Source organism: Scylla paramamosain, chromosome 42, assembly GCF_035594125.1.
Source record: "Scylla paramamosain isolate STU-SP2022 chromosome 42, ASM3559412v1, whole genome shotgun sequence".
NCBI lineage: Eukaryota > Metazoa > Arthropoda > Malacostraca > Decapoda > Portunidae > Scylla > Scylla paramamosain.
In genome coordinates, this window is record NC_087192.1 from 9335001 (window position 1) to 9354626 (window position 19626).

The 19626-nt window shown below is 39.3% G+C and overlaps 1 protein-coding gene across 2 annotated transcripts in view; it reads right to left on the reverse strand.

Moving 5' to 3' along the window:
• Window positions 1-19626, reverse strand: part of LOC135093270 (medium-chain acyl-CoA ligase ACSF2, mitochondrial-like) — a 92163-nt gene that overhangs the window by 51537 nt on the left and 21000 nt on the right. The window contains exons 1-2 of one of the 2 annotated variants that reach the window (XM_063992372.1): window positions 11587-11801; window positions 8338-8533 (exon numbers count right to left, since the gene is read on the reverse strand). The exons of the other annotated variant lie outside the window; for it this stretch is intronic. Coding sequence (XP_063848442.1) covers window positions 8338-8533; window positions 11587-11696 — 306 coding nt within the window. The 5' untranslated portion in view covers window positions 11697-11801. Of the gene's footprint in view, window positions 1-8337; window positions 8534-11586; window positions 11802-19626 lie in introns of those variants that run through there. 2 annotated transcript variants of the gene reach the window in all.

Genomic DNA, 19626 nt, shown 5'->3' on the forward strand with positions numbered 1-19626 from the left:
CATACGAAAATTCGTCAAGGGAGGCAGTGAGGAATATTCTTTACACAGGCACGGCGGTGGCATCCGCTGCTTCCCTGTAGCTACCTTGCCATAACAGCCCGAATAGAGTCCAACTGTCTTCATAAAGAAACTAGAGGCTGTGGGGCCTAAAGCACTGGAAAGGGGTGATGTGAACCTATCATTAAACCCAACTGTGCCTCACTGAACGTTTCCCTTTGTGTCTCACAACACACGGGGGCAGTCACAGCCTCCCCTCTAAAGACAACTCTCTTCCTTTACACAAAACTACAAGTACACACACCCTTCACTGAAAATTCAAAATTATCATGGCAACTCCTACACCAGCCTCGGAGTCCCCATCTGAGGAGACCACAGATGTCCCCAGGTCGCACTGCTCTTCTGGAATCCACCTTAAGTGTTTTGAGATCCTATTCAACTTTTTCTTCATTAATTTCTGAAACATTCGCGGCCTTACATCTAATTTTCAATCTGTAGAACACCACCTCTCCTCTACTAAACCTCATCTTTCCCTCACTGAAACACATGTTTAAGGAAACTGACGGTGACATTTTTTTTTTTTTTTTTTTTTGTAGGAGGGACACCGGCCAAGGGCAACAAAAATCCAATAAAAAAAAAAAGGCCCACTGAGATGCTTGTCCCCGAACAGGGTCCGGAGCGGTAGTCAAAACTTGAAGGATAGTGAAGGAGTTCAAGTCATAGGAAGATGGAAGCAGGCAGGGAGTTCCAGAGTTTCCCAGAAAAAGGATTGAATGACTGAGAACACTGGTTTACTTTTGCATTAGAGACAAAATAGAGATAAGAAAAAGAAAAAAAGTCTTGTGCAGGGAGGCCGCGGAAGAAAGGGAGGCATGCAGTTAGTAAGATCAGAAGAGCAGTTACCATGAAAATATCAGTAGAAGATAGCAAGAGATGCAACATTGCGGCGATGAGAAAGAGGCTGAAGACGGTCAGTTAGAAAAAAAGAATTGATGAGACGAAAAAGCTTTTGATTCCATTCCATCTAAAAGAGCGGTATGAATGGAACCCCCTCCAGACATGTGAAGCATACTTCATACATGAAAGAATAAGGCTCTTGTACAGAGTTAGTAGCTTAGTGGTGAGGGGGGTAGGTGAGAAAAAGAGGCGGAAGACGTCTCAGAACACCAAACTTCATAGAAGCTGTTTTAGCTGGAGATGAGATGTGAAGTTTCCGGACAGACCGAGGATGTTCAGTGTAGGAGAGGGGGACAGTTGAATGTCAGTGAAGAAGAATGGATAGTTGTCTAGAAGGTTGTGTCGAGTTGACAGATGGAGGAACTGAGTTTTTGAGGTACTGAACAATATCAAGTTTGCTCATCCCCATTCGGAAATTTTAGAGAGATCAGAAGTCGAGCGTTCTGTGGCTTCCCTGTATGAACTGTTTACTTCCTGAAGGATTGGGTGTCTGTGAAAAAAAAAAAAAAACGTGGAAAAGTGCAAGGTGGTATCATCAGCGAAGCAGTGGATAGGACAAGAAGTTTGGTTTAGAATATCATTGATGAATAATAGGGAGAGAGTGGGTGACAGGACAGAACCCTTAGGAAAACCACTGCTAATAGATTTAGGAGAAGAACAGTGACCGTCTACCACAGCAGAAAGGAAACGGTCAGAAAGGAAACTTCAGATGAAGTTACAGAGAGAAGGATAGAAGCCGTAGGAGGGTAGTTTGGAAGACAAAGCTTTGTGCCAGAATCTATTAAAAGCTTTCCATATGTCTAAAGTAACAGCAAAAGTTTCACCAAAATCTCTAAAAGAGGATGACCAAGACTCAGTAAGGAAAGCCATTACAGCGGCCTTGACAGAACTGGCGATCAGATAGAAGGTTGTGAAGCGATAGATGTTTAAGAAAATTCCTGTTGAAGATAGATGAAGAAAAAAAAAAAAAAAGCTTTAGATAGGCAGCATGCTAAAGCAATGGGACGGTAGTTTGAGGGATTAGAACGGTCACCCCTTTTAGGAAAAGGCTGAATGTAGGCAAACTTCCAGCAAGAAGGAAAGTTAGATGTTGACAGAGTTGGAAGAGTTTGACTAGGCAAGGTGCAAGCACGGACCCAAAGTTTCGGAGAACAATAGGAGGGACCACATCAGGTCCTTAAGCCTTCCGAGGGTTCAGGCCTGCGAGGGCATGGAAAACATCATTGCGAAGAGTTTAGCAGGTAGCATGAAGTAGTCAGAGGATAGAGGAGAGGGAGGAACAAGTCCTGATTCATCCAAGGTAGAGTTTTTACCAAGAGGTTTGAGCGAAGAGTTCAGCTTTAGAGATAGATGTGATAGCAATGGTGCTAGCTGGTTGAAATAAAGGATGGAAAGAAGAAGCAAAGTTATTGAAGATGTTTTAGGCTAGAAGCCAGAAGTCACGAGGGGAGTTAGATCTTAAAAGATTTTGACACTTTCTATTAATGAAGAAGTTTTTGGCTAGTTGGAGAACAGACTTGGCATGGTTCTGGGCAAAAATATAAAGTGCATGAGATTCTGGTGATGGAAGGCTTAAGTACCTTTTGTGGGCCACCTCTCTATCATGTATGGCACGAGAACAAGCTGTGTTAAACAAAGTTTTGGAAGGTTTAGGTCGAGAAAAGAGGTATATACGCCTTCATGCCAGACATTATCACTTCTGTTATGCGCTCGGCACACAGAGACCGGTCTCCGTCACGGAAGCAGTAGTTATTTCAAGGAAAATCAGCAAAATTCCTCCTCAGGTCTCCCCAACTAGCAAAGGCAAATTACCAGAGACACCTCCGCTTAGGGGGATCCTGAGGAGGGAGTGGAACGATAGAACAAGATACAGATAAGAGATTGTGATCGGAGGAGCCCAACGGAGAAGAGTGGGTAACAGCATAAACCAAAGTATTTGAGATTAGGAAAAGGTCAAGAATGTTGGGCGTATCTCCAAGACGGTCAAAAATAAGAGTAGGGTGTTATACCAATTGCTCTAGATCGTGGAGGATAGCAAAGTTGAAGGCTAGTTCACCAGGATGGTCAGTGAAGGGAGAGGAAAGCCAAAGCTGGTGGTGAACATTGAAGTCTCCAAGAATGGAGATCTCCGCAAAAGGGAAGAGTCAGAATGTGCTGCACTTTGGAAGTTAACTAGTCAAAGAATTTCTTATAGTCAGAGGAGTTAGGTGAGAGATATACAGCACAGATGAATTTAGTTTCAGAATGACTGTAGTTGTAGCCAGATGGTGGAAAACTCGGGGAGATTCAAGAACGTGGGAAGTAGAGCAGGTTAAGTCACACAAAAGCAACATCCAGCTTTTAATTGATAAAGAGGATAGAGAAAGTAGGAGGGAACAGAAACGAGGGTATTGTCAACTGCCTCAGACCCCTGTGTTTCAGTGAGGAAAAGATGAGGTTTAGTAGAGGAGAGATGGTGTTCTACAGATTGGATATTAGATCTAAGACCGCGAAAGTTGTAGAAGTTAATGAAGAAAAAGTTCAGGGGGGTATCAAGACACTTAGGGCCGATACCAGAAGAACAGTCCGACCTGGGGACTTTTGGGTCCCCTCCCCAGATGGGGACTCCGAGGCTGATGTAGGAGTCGCCATGATAATTTTGAATTTTGAGTGAAGAATGTGTGTGTAATTAAATGCTTGTAGCTTTGTGTGAAGGAAGAGAGTTTTCTTTAGAGGGAAGACTGTGACTGTCCCCTTGTATTGTGAGACACAAAGGGAAACGTTCAGTGAAATCACAGCTGGGTTTAATAAGTTCACAGCATCCCCTGATCCAGTGCTTTAGACCTCACTTGGAGTAATTATCGTTTCGGCAGGTGCCTACTACCTCTTCCTTATATATATATATATATATATATATATATATATATATATATATATATATATATATATATATATATATATATATATATATATATATATATATATATATATATATATATATATTGAGCCTGTGAAGGTCAAACCGTCTTCCGTTTCTCCCTGAAACACAATTTGGTTTTAGGATGCATTGCTTATGCTAGTGCAAGATTTGTACGTTGTTTTAGACAATACACATGGATATAGACTTGTCTCCTTAAGTTTCAATGCTGCCTTTGGCACTGTTTTGATTTTCAAATTGTTATCTGTTAGCGTAGGTGGCAGTGTTTAATGCATTTTAACTGATTTATTTATTTATTTTTTTTTAAATAGATGGCAACGTGTTGTGGCTGGTGGTTGTTTTGTCCCGTACTGTTGTGTCTATTTTAGAGTTCCTTAGGGAAGTGTTGTGGGCCATTTGCTTTTTATTTTGTAAACGTGTGGCCTTTGCGTTTTATTTTGAGTACTTGTGATATGTGGACTGGTATTACCAATGAAATGTTAGTTTGCTATTTTGCTGTTTTTCCATGTCATTAAATGAAACAGCCTCACAAAGCTGTATAACTTTCCTTTCTGAACAGCCCTGCTTGTTACTTGAAGATTATATGGCTTCTGTTTATCGCATGAAGCTCCATGAAGTGATATATGACTCAAATAAAAGTCAACGATACTGAATGAATATTTCAGCCAAAAGACATCTCTTTAAGAGTCAACCTCTGAAGGACAGATAGATAAAGCGGCCCGTTCAAAGGAGAGGAGAGGCGCAGGAATGTGAACGATGTCTTTGTCAATCCACAAAATAAAGCTTTGTGCCATGTTAATATGATGGAGCCTTACCTACAGCGCCACCTATTGTAACTAACTGATCCTGTGCCAGTGAGTGCGTACTGTTATCAGATGTTTGTAGATGTATAACTACACTAGACTAGATAACAACGTCGGGGAACGCCAAAGCTTTGTCATATCTGATAAACTCTCAGTTGACAGACCAGTACCGAGATAAGCTGTAGGCCATTCCATAGTAATATGAAGATATATTTATTGCTGCTCAAGACTAACAACGGTCATAAAACAGGATGTGGACGCGGGCAGCGCAGCGCCATTCAAATGCCATTCAAACGCCACGCGTTGTACAAGAAGTCAACCACATGTTGGCGAAAGAAATGTCTGAATCAGGACAAAGTGAGCGGTCAAATGCCTGTCACCTTACTCCCAAAGGCTGGTGGGTTCTTTCGATTCTGTATGTACAAACAACAGGAAACAAAATTTAGTTGTTAAGGCCAACTCTTATTCAAAAGAACATACGTGCATAAGAAAATAAAGGAAACTGCAAGGGACTGTCAGGCCTACACGGCCTGAAACATATCTACTTCCATCTATTATCCTCTATTTGAGAACCAATCTCCTTTACAAATTTAACATTTTCTAACTTAAATCCATTATTGCTTGTCCTTACCTTACCCTGAGAATTTTGCTTATGTCATCCTTGTTATATCACTAGTACTACTTGAAGACCTTTATCAGATCCTCCTCTTCCTCTCTGAGGAATATAAAATTATAAACTCCAATCTCCTTTCGTAATGAATACTCTTTAGTCCTCACACCATGCTTTTTTTTTTTCGGGGGGGGGGGGGTTATTCTCCTCCTTACTGATTGTATTAGATCTAGACCTATACCATTTTTGTAATATGGGGATTAGAATTGCACAGCATAATCTAGCGCCAAATATAACTTTAAAATCACTTTGGGATTTCTACCTTTAATACTCCTAAAGATTAATCCTAATGCCCGATTCGCTTCATTTCTGCCCTTTATGCATTGTTTTCTCTGACAGAGATCAGCTAGCTATAACTCTAAATCTTTTTCTTTGTTTGATCCTACCAAAGCAACATCACGATTGCATAAATAATCAGCAAATTTAAATGCTTTTAACACATCTGGCAAGTCCCGCTGACCAACCGGGCACCAGAAAATAATATTTCGCCACTCAAGGTCAAAGCTAAATTTGTAATACAGTGACCTTCGCCAGTAACTTTTCTTTTAGGAAAGGTACCTCAATGAGCGGTTTTATTTTTCGTTCTTTTTGTTGCCGTAGGCCAGTGCCCCTCTTACATAAAAAAAAAGTGGCATACATTTATTTATTTACTTATTTTTATTTATTTATTATCATTTATTTTTTTTTTTTTTATTTTACTTTTTTTTTTTTTTTTTTTTTTTTTTTTTTTTTTTAATGGAGGCGCTTCGGTAACACAACCTAACAGGACCGCGCCTCCTCCAGGTATGATTACTACTATCACCATCATACGAATACTGGTGCCCTGCAGGATGGAAAACAATTTTGTTCTTTTCAAAAACTCATGATCATAGTAACATAAGCTATGCAAGGTGTGTTGTCTGTACTGGTAAATGTGGTGACTCCTGGGAGGATATACTACTCGTGTCTACGGTGTTGTAGACGCTCCATTAATTGAAGTTTACTTTTTCTGTAACTTTGGTGCACCTCAACCAAGGAGACGAGACCTTGGTATGTTTATTTATTTATCCATTTATTTATTAATTTTGATTTAACAGATTTTGGCCAAGGGCAACACAAAGAGAGAGAGAGAGAGAGAGAGAGAGAGAGAGAGAGAGAGAGAGAGAGAGAGAGAGAGAGAGAGAGAGAGAGAGAGAGAGAGAGAGAGAGAGAGAAAAGCCCATTCAAGATGCCTCCCCAAAAAGGAGACAGTCTCAAATTTTATTGATGTAGTTGTTCCTCTTACTGATCTGTCAAAAAGGGGAGTCAATGCACTACTGGAGCGTGTACTGCAGGAATGCATTCATTAAGCTAAAACCTATTCTCTCTCATTCTCCTGTCATAATTGCCCGTGATTTCAATGCCCTATTTAAAGGAGCGTCTGACGCTAGTGACGGTGATATTAGGTGGTGTATTTACGCAACCTGATGACTTCACTGTGGACTATCTGGTGTTCAATAACAGCAAAACATTATCTTTCGCGCTAAGAAATTATTCTACTGTAAAGAAAGTTGCTTTGCGTTATTTGGACTAAGCTATTTTTCAGCGTATTTGAGTAGAGGGTACCATTCTATTATAAATATATTTACAGACCAGCATCTTCTAAAGTATCTCATTAACTTAAAACATGAAAGAAAAATCAATTACTGATCTGTTGGACTCTTGTATTCATACAAGTATACAACCTGAACATACAGCACTTTAAAAGAAAGGACAATGTTGTAGAGAATTTCTTTATCAAGAGACAGATGTAGTGTACGTCTAGATCACGTTAAATATTCTTTATTATAATGTATGCATCTAGTAGGTACAATTATGGTAACTCCAGTAAACTTTGTTTTGCAAGTGGAAGATTAAGTAAACCGATAAATATTTAAACATCTCATAAAAAAAAAAAATAAAATATGAAGAAGGTTCATCTGCAGTATCATGGCAAATATATAGAAACAATAACGAAAAGTGATACATTACTGATCAGGCTCAGGAGGCGCGGTGGAAACACAGCATATGTCAACTACAAGAATACAAGAAGTACAAGAAATGAACGAACTAGGATGAGAAAAGGTCTAAGAAGGAGTAAAAATTATATCATTAATGAATAGGCTTACCCTAATCATTCGACAACTATATTAGAAGCAAATCCAAAGTGAAAGATTCTATATAACATATTTAAGATACGAGAATTCTATAAATGAAAACGATTCTGTAAAAAAGTGAAAATAATATATTTCAAGCAGAACAAAAATGTGATGTTGAAGGTACAAACTTAATGATTTCACAAGAGGCAGAAAAAGTTTGAGTTAAACTTTTTCATTCGCTTGTATGTAAGAACAAAAGTATTTCAGGTGGGAAGGAAGTATGATGAAATACATGAACAAGCAAGATTTATAAATGGACAATGCATGTAAAACAGCATTATAATAACAATTACGACATAGTGCAAGCGAGGCAGGTACGGAACGACAGTCATGGGTATATGTAATAGAAAGTTTAGAGACGAGTACGTGTTGCCAACTAAAATATGTAATATACAGTCGAAGACCATAAAAAGTCTTCCACCTCCGCCGACCCTGCTACGAGCTGGGGTCTTTCTGGACGACGGCTCAGCCAAACTATCATGGGCTGTTTTTGAAATACAGAGGATTCGTCAAAGTATGTTCGTGCGTGTATTTTTCGAGATAGTTTGGTTGAGCCGCCGTCCAGAAAGATCCCAGGCCTCGTGGCAGGGTCAGCGTGGGTGAGAGACTTTTTTATAGTCTTCGACTGTACATGTGCCTCATTTTTGTTAGTCGTTAAGAGATGCAAATCTGTACTACGTTTTATATTTTCGGTAGTCAAGTGAAAATGTTACACATGACACGGCACGGCAGCCAAGTGAAGTCAGCCTGAGTGGACCGTTGAGGTATTATTATTAATTAAATATTGTTATTATTGATTAATTATTATTATTAATTAATAATTATGACGTTACTCACTTCCTCTTTCAGCTGTGCGTAATTCTTCCTGATGCCCTGGAACACTGACACCACAGCCTCCCGCTCCCCGTACAGCCGCTCTGCCCTGTCCACCACCTGGCCCAGAGTGATTCCCATGAGGGGCCACTTGCCAGGGTTGGACAGATAGCTCTGGGTAAGTGTGTTGCTTTTGTTGTTGCTTGTGTTGCTGTAAGATCTGGAATGTTTAGAGAACGCCAGATGAATACAAGCAGAGAAAGCCTAAAGCTACGAACATGTGTTTCTTTAAGTATCAAGTGTTTTCTTCTTTGTAATAATAATCATTTCACCAAATTTAAACTCCTCCAATTGTAATGATGTATTCACTAACAAAGATTAAGAGAAAAAAAAACATAAAAAAAAAAGGAAAATAAACAATCAGAATATGATCATGAGGATCATATTCTACGTGTGACGAAGTAATCACAATAACTGAAGGAGCAAAGGAGGCTCTGTAATACCTAGATGAGGCTCACATAAACACACATGTTTCGTGCCCTCCACGAAACAAAATAATTCCCTTGTGGCAGACGATGATTACAAATTCTATCACTGGTTTAAAAGAAATAAAAATATTGACACGTTTATAGATTTTTAATTGATAATGGAATAATCCGAAATAATAATAATAAGAAGAAAAGAATTCAGAAATACAAAATAAATGGTAGCGTACTCTTCAGTTACATAAAACTACGATGGAGATATTTTCGCGACTACTGAATTGCGGGGGAGACCAGAGAATAAATAAATAAATAACAAATATAACCAAAAAGTATGTATAGACCTGAGGACAGTCTCACACGGTGATCTCGAACCAGGTGGTTACGCTAGTCACGTGGAGAAAACCAACAAAAAAGAACGAAAAAATGCGAATATCTATCCACTCAAAAATAGTTTATCAACAGGAATATCTGAGAAGAATCCGAGAGGGTCTGAGGAGAATCCAAGAGAGTCTGGCTTTGCTTGTGAGGAAATCGGCGGGAAACTAAGGATAAAGGTTTCCAATGGGGAAATTTATTAAGAGTTATAATTTTGTTTTTAGTGGGGGGGGCGACTAGGTTGTGAGTTCAGGGATGAAAAATATGAATAATTAAGTTACTGTTTACTTTATAGTTGTTACTTTAAGAAGTTTAATTCAATGGACTTTTGAAATCAATTGGGGAATTAGTCAAAGTCTGGTATCTCTTCCTGGCTTGCGTAGCAACAGGGGTAAGAGGACGGCGAAGCAAAGAAGACTTATTAGATTCGTCAACCTCATTGGCGCGGCGTAATTATCTGGGATTTGTTTGAGCTGGCTTAAGACCTTACCATTATAGAATTAATTTTATCGTATTAAGGGCTCCCCATTCTCTGGGATTAGGTGAAAAATTCGCTTCTATAACCTGGCCAAGCAGGAGAAATTACATTTATTCACAGGGTAAATTTATGATAGAAGTGGTCAACACAGTGACGCTGAGAGGGGGGGGGGGAAAGCAAGGACAAAAGGACACTGAGGAGAGGAGGGGAAGGGGGGGGTTAGTCACATGGTAATGAGACTCTGGTCATCCCCGCACATTACATGGGCCTTAGCCTAAAAAAAAAGTAGAAAATTATTTTTATATACATAATTATTTTTCCAGCACTACACATGGTTGGGATACCAGCCCCATAGACTCTTTCACACATGAGTTTGAGCAAAGATAACAGCTGGGTGTGGAGCGCAAGGTACACTTTTGCACAGACGGACACTTATCTCCACGACAGCGGCCTCATTCACACAGCCGGATACTCCAGAACACCTGCTGCTACACTGCCCTCGCCACCACTCCCACATGAATACATTTCATGCCGACAAAGTAAAAACAATAGCCTAAACAGAGAAATAAAAATAAATAAATAAATGAAAGCCTAAGAAATAACTTCTCCGCATAGCAAAATGCCTGCACAGTGCAATACTGAATATACAGGGCTACAGTATATTCCTGTTAACATGGAAGAATTGTTCTTTTCATAGAAGTAAAAACAAGTCACACCTGTGTTTGAATTATTATAATTATTAATGAGAACTAACATTAAGTACTAAGGATAGTTATTTGGAACTAAAAAAAAAAAGTACGAAAGAAATGTAATGACGTAAGAAGAAAAGTTAGTGTGTGTGTGTGTGTGTGTGTGTGTGTGTGTGTGTCCAATACAATGAGCTCCTCTGTGGTCGAACTCAATATACAGCGTGCTTATGCGGATGAATATGAACCATCGTGTAGTATATACGTGACTCGGAGGTTAGAGTCTGTTAAATAAGAACATTCAGAGAGAGAGAGAGAGAGAGAGAGAGAGAGAGAGAGAGAGAGAGAGAGAGAGAGAGAGAGAGAGAGAGAGTGCTCTCATCTCCACTATGGTCACTCAGACACATGCACTACTCTATAGTGCCATCATCAGCACCACCACCATCACCATTACTACTATTACTACTACTACTACTACTACTTTTGTTGTTGCTGTTGCTGTTGCTACTGTTGTTGTTGTTGCTGCTATTATTGTTGCTGTTGTTGTTGCTGCTGCTACTGCTGCTGTTATTGCTGCGATTATAGTTGTTGTTGTTGTTGCTGCTGGTGCTGCTGCTGCTACTGTAGTAGTAGTTGTTGTTGTTGTTGCTGGTGCTGCTGTTGCTGCTGTAGTAGTAGTAGTAGTTTTGTTGTTGCTGGTGCTGCTGTTGCTGCTGTAGTAGTAGTAGTAGTTGTTGTTGTTATTTTTGTTGTTCTTGTTCTTGCTACTGTTGTTGTTGCTGATGATGATGCTACTGTTGTTGTTGTTGTTGTTTTGTTGTTGTTGCTGCTGCTGCTACTGTTGTTGTTATTATTGCTGCTGCTGCTACTGTTGTTATTATAGCTGTTGCTGCTACTACTACTACTATCACCACTACATTTTAAGCCGCGCGCTTGTGTGTGTGTGTGTGTGTGTGCGTGTGTGTGTGTGTGCAACCATACGTATACCTATAAAGAGGTGTGTACATAGAACGAAGAGAAGTGCATTAAATATCTCCAAGGCTTGAAAAGTGATTAGACATTAATAAATCTACGTACTGGTGAGTTTTGACCTTTCCTTCAACACATGCTGAAAGGTCATGGCATTCTCATGGGCGATGATGGTAACTTTGCTCACATAATGGTTGTTCATGTCTATGGACCTAAACAAAATACATAGTCTATCCAAGAGAATTAAGAACACTGGAAATTGCTTTGTAGTCTCTCTCACCTGATTAGCCTGTTGTACTGCGTCGTTACACACAGATGATTAGAGTTTCGAAAAATCCACTTATGTGTACATCCTCTTAATATGTGGATATTCATGCCTCTCAATAACATCTCAAACGCTAATCAGTCAAGTCCTCTCCTTAAGACAAATCGCACAAACACTACAGTGGCTAGAGACGCACTGGTCTGATAAGTAGCCTCTGAACTGGTAAGGAGGAACGCACTCCGGAACAGTTTCCAATGGCTGTATTACGTTTTTTTTTTCTCTCTCTCACAGGAACGGGTGGTGTTCTAGCATACTTCTCCATACTATTGAAGCTGCTCCGTACCAAAGTGGAAAACTTCAAACACCTCATCAATGAGTTTAAAGTTTGCACGAAATGGCATCAATACACCAGTTACTGCACTATTGAGGCAGTGCAGTGGTGACTGAAGCAGGGGTGACATCACGCGCCATGCACGTGCTGGCCAATCTTCTCTCCTCATTCGCATTTGCACTCCTTTACAAGCTTGGAGGATGATTATATGTATGTATCTCTGCATCTCTACCCTCAGAACTCATCCTTACCTTATTATGTTGTCATACAGAACGTATGTGTATTCGATTAATTTGAAAATATTAATACGTCAAGGTGGTACACACATGCGACCAGAACACTTTATCGTAATTGGGACGCGTTGCACGACGAAGGCACGCGCAACAATGTGGGGGAATGTTAACAACCTCGTCACGTTTCGAATTTTCATACGTCTCGCCTCGCACAAAATGCCTCATGACGCGCAACACGCAGTTGCGTTTTGAAGGTGTAATGGGAGGAGTCGGCATGACGTCATGAATGTGAAGCCAGCGCCCTATTGGTCCGCTGTCGGCCCTACCCCCTTACACCCAAAACATTACCTAATGAGCAGTGAAAGCATAGGGAAACGCCGGTGTACCGCTCCTTATTTCCTGTTTTTTGCTGTTGCTTCCAGGCCTCCCACCATATTTGTGATCACAAAAGACTGCAATAGTGGTGTTGTGCTGTGTCACCAGGATTTAGACGGTAAATCACAAATACAAAGCAGATCATACAGTGTTTTTCAACTTGGGTGGACTTGGATGAGAGGTGGGAAGCTCTCTTTGAGGCGGACATATGGGTGGACGAGATCATGCCCATATATATATATATATATATATATATATATATATATATATATATATATATATATATATATATATATATATATATATATATATATATATATATATATATATATATATATATGCCCATATATATATATATATATATATATATATATATATATATATATATATATATATATATATATATATATATATATATATATATATATATATATATATATATATATATATATATATATATATACAGTGCTCGCCATAAACATTGTCGCGGGAGACCACGGTGTCCGTTTCAATGATCAAAACGCGCGCGCTTTCCTTGGCGGGCCTCGGGTGCTTTAAATTCAGTTATCACACATCTGGCACCTCACCCGGGGTGTTGGGCAGCTTGCCAAGGCGGGAAGAAGTGACAGGCGCCTGTCAATCACTCTGATTGGGGGGTGTTTTGTTGCTGTCCTCCCGCGCCACCCCCCCCACACTGGCTTGCAGTTACTCTCCTGTTTAGCTGTTGTCCTGCACAATGGTGCGCTACCAGATGTTGTCACGGGATGACATCGTAGCCATCTCATCTCTCCACAAGGCTGGGCACTCCACACGGGCTATCTCTGACCAGACGGGTGTCAGTGTCCGTCAAGTTCAACGATACGTGAGGCGCATGGCTGAAATGGGCGGCAACAAAATACCCGCGAAGAGGAAACCACCAGGAAACACCCGCAAAACTTCCCTACGAACCCTGAGGGTGGTACACCTTGAACTTGAACGCAATCCACGAGTATCAGCCAGAAAAATAAGGGAAGACAACTTTGGATTGCTGAGTAATGTGTCTGTGAGGACATTATCGCGCCGTATCCACGACGACCTCCAGTACCTGAGTTATGCAGCGCGCCCCAAGCCTGTGGTTTCTGTAGCCCAGCAAGAGAAGAGACTTGCATTTTGTGACAGGATGAAGGACTGGACTATCGAGCAGTGGCGTGGCGTGCTGTGGAGCGACGAGTCAAGATTCATAGTGACAGCCAGCAGTCAAGGTCGCGTGTACCGGCGCCCAGGCAGCGATCCCCTTGACCCCCGCTACACTGCTCCTGCCGTCAGGTTCCCTGATTCGTTGATGGTATGGGGATGCTTTTCCTACCATGGGGTGGGGAGCCTCGTGGTGTTACCCAAGAACACCACAATGAATCAGGGGAATTAAATTTAAAGCACCTGATGCCCGCCAAGAAAAGCGCGCGCGTTTTGATCCTTCAAACGGATACCGTTTTCTCCGGCGACAATGTTTATGACGAGCACTGTATATATATACTTACATGTACATGTACATACATATGAAGAAGATATAAACTGTATCATGTGAAAAGTGGCCTGAAGGTTGATTTTTCCTGGTATACTGTCCCTTAACCCAGATTGATCTCAAATAGGATATATATATATATATATATATATATATATATATATATATATATATATATATATATATATATATATATATATATATATATATATATATATATATATATATATATTTACATACTGCTTATTGACCTTATATGAAGTTATATGAAATATAATTCTCTCTCTCTCTCTCTCTCTCTCTCTCTCTCTCTCTCTCTCTGGAGTGTGTTAATATTCTGGGTCATAAATAATCTGGAGTATGTCAAGTTTCTCTCTCTCTCTCTCTCTCTCTCTCTCTCTCTCTCTCTCTCTCTCTCTCTCTCTCTCTCTCTCTCTCTCTCTCTCTCTCTCTCTCTCTCTCTCTCTCTCTTGTGATATAATACAATAATGTACATTTGTAATTTAAATGAATGATATATACTGTTTATTGTAATTGAGGGCATCAGGACCATAGGGGTTTAAGCGCCACCGCCCAAAATATGGAGTTACACATATAAAAAGAACTGGCAACTCTTCCTCTGTCTAGCTATGACGCTTGTAACACTGTTTTCCAGCTTCCATATGGCTGAAAGTCCTGGGCCTGTATTAATAAACACTTTGAAAGTTAAAAGTTACTCTCAAAGTAAAGATTACTTTCAAAGTTGCTCCTAACTCCTAAAAGGACTCTCAAAGCTGCGACTTTGCACCTAGAAGTGCTCTCAAAGTGGGCGCGAGATAAAAGTATCTCGGAGGGACTTTTACAGAGTTAGGAGTGAAGTTTGCTTTGTCAACAAAGGCGGAATATACGTACATGTATGCATACACATCCGTATGTGTGTGTGTTTCTGTATTATATATATATATATATATATATATATATATATATATATATATATATATATATATATATATATATATATATATATATATATATATATATATATATATATATAGAGAGAGAGAGAGAGAGAGAGAGAGAGAGAGAGAGAGAGAGAGAGAGAGAGAGAGAGAGAGAGAGAGAGAGAGAGAGAGAGAGAGAGAGAGAGAGAGAGAGAGTTGTACCATGCATATGATATACATGTATGCTTGCTTAATTAAGATGGACAACTATGTCTGCCCATTCAGTCTTCATTTGCTTGGAGGTCACTCCCGGATCATTTTTTATACTTTATTATGTTTTCTTCCTTCTGTGAGGTCTACAAGGAGTAACGTTTCTTAACTGCACTAATTTCTTTCACTCTTGAACCGCCAGCCGTCCTCTGCATCCATCTTGAGAAGACAAGAGGCATGATGGTCCGGTAGGGAGGGTGGCGCTTTCTTTACATCCGCCAAATTATCGACATCTCCGGAAATTACAAATCGCTCTTAATAATGACCAAAAATAGTCTAGAATGACTTAGAAATATTCAAGATTAATGCACGAACATAAACTACTACCAAAAGAACGACATCTTGTTAGATCTGATTCAAAATAATGTTACTTCATTTAGAAAAACCGCTACTTTAGCAGCATTTCTACTCCTAGGAGTAACTTTTACTTTGAAAGTAAAAGTTGCTTTTAGGAGCAACTTCTAAGAATAGAGTCGAAGATAAAAACACTACTCGGAGTGCTCTTAGGAGTACTCCTAAGAGTCTTTATTAATACGGGCCCTGTAGTAGCAAGTAGAGTTACAACTTATCGACTTAGGTTTCACGTGTTGTGTGTGGTGGTTGAGCCAAGGGGCGCGTTCATTTATTCCTCACGCTTCCTCACCCAGTCCTGCCAGAACCTCCTTTATACCCAATCTTTTCCTCTGACTAATCAGTACCACCTGTTAGTCCTTTGTCTTACCATCATTAATAACTCATTATTTCAATTACTTCCTTTAACATAACATTCATTCATCCTTCAATTTGTTGCTTTCATGAGGATGTTTTATTTTGGTATCCGAATCCGCATCCGCATCCGCTATTTGGCAGAGACTGATATCCGCATCCGTATCCCATAATATGTACATATGAATTCCACACACACATCCGCATCTGCGGATCTCTGAATTCTGACATCCGATACACCTCTAGTAAGGAGTATGCTTCACATGTTATGAAGGGATTCCACTCATACCGCTCTTCTAGACATTATGGAATTAGAGGCAATTAGTTTTATTAACTCCTTTCCTTTAAGTGAGTGACTTCACCCTCTCTCTTATCACCGTGGAAATAGGTGGAAATAGGTATATTTCATACAGGAACTGCCACGTGTAAGCCTAGTCGCTTCTTGCAGCTTACCTTATATCTTAAGTTGTTAGGTTCTATAGTTGTCTTAGAGCGTACTTAGATTAACAATGATGAGATACGTACGTACATACATATACTTGGGTATTCACAAATGCAGATTGCGATTACGTGACTATACTGAGTTTAGTGTATATGTGTTTATGTGAGCCTCATCTGGGTATTACAGAACCTCCTTTGCTTCTCCTTAAATTGTTGTGATTCCTTTGTCACACGTTCCTCATGATCATATTTTTTTAAGGTAATGTTTTTATCTTTGTTAGTGAAAGTATCGTTACAATTGGAGAAGTTTAAATTTGGTGAAATGATTATTATTACAAAGAAGAAAACACTTGATACTTAAAGTAACACATGTTCGTAGCTTTAGGCTTTCTCTGGTTGTATTCACTGGGCGTTCTCTAAATATTCCAGATCTTACAGCAACGCAAGCAACAACAAAAGCAACACACTTACCCAGAGCTATCTGTCCAACCCTGGCAAGTGGCCCCTCATGGGAATCACTCTGGGCCAGGTGGTGGACAGGGCAGAGCGGCTGTACGGGGAGCGGGAGGCTGTGGTGTCAGTGTTCCAGGGCATCAGGAAGAATTACGCACAGCTGAAAGAGGAAGTGAGTAACGTCATAATAATTAATTAATAATAATAATTAATTAATAATAACAATATTTAATTAATAATAATAACTCAACGGTCCCCTCAGGCTGACTTCACTTGGCTCCCGTGCCGTGTCATGTGTAATATTTTCACTTGACTACCGAAAAAACGTAGTACAGATTTGCGTCTCGTAACGACTAACAAAAATGAGACACATGTACAGTCGAAGACTATAAAAAAGTCTCTCACCCACGCTGACCCTGCCACGAGGCCTGGGATCTTTCTGGACGGCGGCTCAACCAAACTATCTCGAAAAATACACGCACGAACATACTTTGACGAATCTTCTGTGTTTCAAAACCAGGTATTTACTGGTTAAAGGTATTTATTTCTTATTGAGGACACTGAAGAGCAGTATGTAGTAGTGGAGTATATTAACGTCTATGATGCCAAGGATTTGACCCATCTCGATAAAAACGTTATAAATGTGACATGAACAGCTGATTCCGAATTCTCAGCTCAGCGGGTTCGCGGTGTGTGCCCGTGCATGTGTAGCCCATGATAGTTTGGCTGAGCCATCGTCCAGAAAGACCCCAGCTCGTCGCAGGGTCGGCGGGGGTGGAAGACTTTTTATGGTCTTCGACTGTATATTACATATTTTAGTTGGCAACACGTACTCGTCTCTAAACTTTCTATTACATATACCCATGACTGTCGTTCCGTACCTGCCTTGCTTGCACTATGCCGTAATTGTTATTATAATGCTGTTTTACATGCATTGTCCATTTATAAATCTTGCTTATTGTTCATGTATTTCATCATACTTCCTTTCCACCTGAAATACTTTTGTTCTTACAAACGAATGAAAAAATTTTGAGACTCCCTCTCTTGTGGTCCTCTTCTTTTACTCTTGAATTAGCTTTCTTTTCCTTTTTGGTTCTTGTGAAATCATTAAGTTTCTATCTTCAACATCATATTTTGTCCTGCTTCAAATATACTTTCTTTTATAAATACAAACAGGAATGATTTTTGACTCTTTTCACAGAATTCCTCTTCGTTTGTGCAACTCTCTTCCTTATCTCAAATGTTATATATAATCTTTCACCTTGGATTTGCTTTTAATATAAATGTCGAATGGTTAAGCCTTTTATAATATATTTTTTTACTCCTTCTTAGACCTTTCTTATCCTGGTTTGCTCATTTCTTGTACTTCTTGTACTCTTGTAGTTGGCATATGCCGTGTTTCCACCGCGCCTCCTGAGCCTGATCTGTAATGTATCATTTTTCGTTAATGTTTTCCGAATATTTGTTGTGAAACTGCAGATGAACCTTCCTCATCTTTGTTTTTTTTTTTTTTTTATGGGATATTTAAATATTTATCGATTTACTTGGTTTTCCTTACACTTATAAAAGAAAGTTTACTGGAGATAAAGTTATCATAACTGTACTTATTGGACGCTTTAGAAACATTCATTATAATAAAGAATATTTAACGTGGTCTAGACATACACTACATCAATCTCTTGGTAAAGAAATCCTCTACGACATTGTACTTTCTTTTAATGTGTTGTATGTTCAGGCTGTATATTTATATTTACAAATTCTCCACAACATTGTCCTTTCTTTTAAAGTGTTGTATGTTCAGGCTGTATATATATATATATATATATATATATATATATATATATATATATATATATATATATATATATAGAGAGAGAGAGAGAGAGAGAGAGAGAGAGAGAGAGAGAGAGAGAGAGAGAGAGAGAGAGAGAGAGAGAGAGAGAGAGAGAGAGAGAGAGAGAGTCCAACAGATCAGTCATTGATTTTTCCTTCATGTTTAAGGTTAATGAGATATTTCAGAAGATGCTGGTCTGTAAATATATTTATAATAGAATGGTTCCCTCTACTCAAATACACTAAAAAATTGCTTAGTCCAGATAACGCAAAGCAACTTTCTTTACAGAAGAATAATTTCTCAGCGCGGGAGATAATGTTTTGCTGTTATTGAACACCAGATAGTCCACACTGAAGTCATCAGGTTGCGTAAATACACCACCTAATATCACCGTCACTAGCGTCAGACGCTCCTTTAAATAGGGCATTGAAATCACGGGCAATTATGACAGGAGAATGAGAGAGAATAGGTTTTAGCTTAATGAATGCATTCCCGCAGTACACGCTCCAGTAATGCATTGACTCCCTTTTTTGACAGATCAGTAAGAGGAACAACTACATCAATAAAATTTGAAACGAACTCGTGATAATGTCTGATTTGGGATATTCTTTTGCACTCTCCTTTTTGGGGAGGCATCTTGAGTGGGCTTTTCTCTCTCTCTCTCTCTCTCTCTCTCTCTCTCTCTCTCTCTCTCTCTCTCTCTCTCTCTCTCTCTCTCTCTCTCTCTCTCTCTCTCTCTTTGTGTTGCCCTTGGCCAAAATCACTGTTAAATCAAAATTAATAAATAAATAGATAAATAAATAAACTTTCCAAGATCTCGTCTCTTTCAATGAGGTTCACCAAAATTAAACAAAGAGTAAACCTCAGTTAACCCTTTAAAGCCTCTTGGGGATTTTCATAATAGAAAATTATTTCTTTTCTTTTTATCTTATATTTTCGATAATAAGGAACAACTTTCATTCAGATTTTTTTTCTTCTAGATATTATTTATG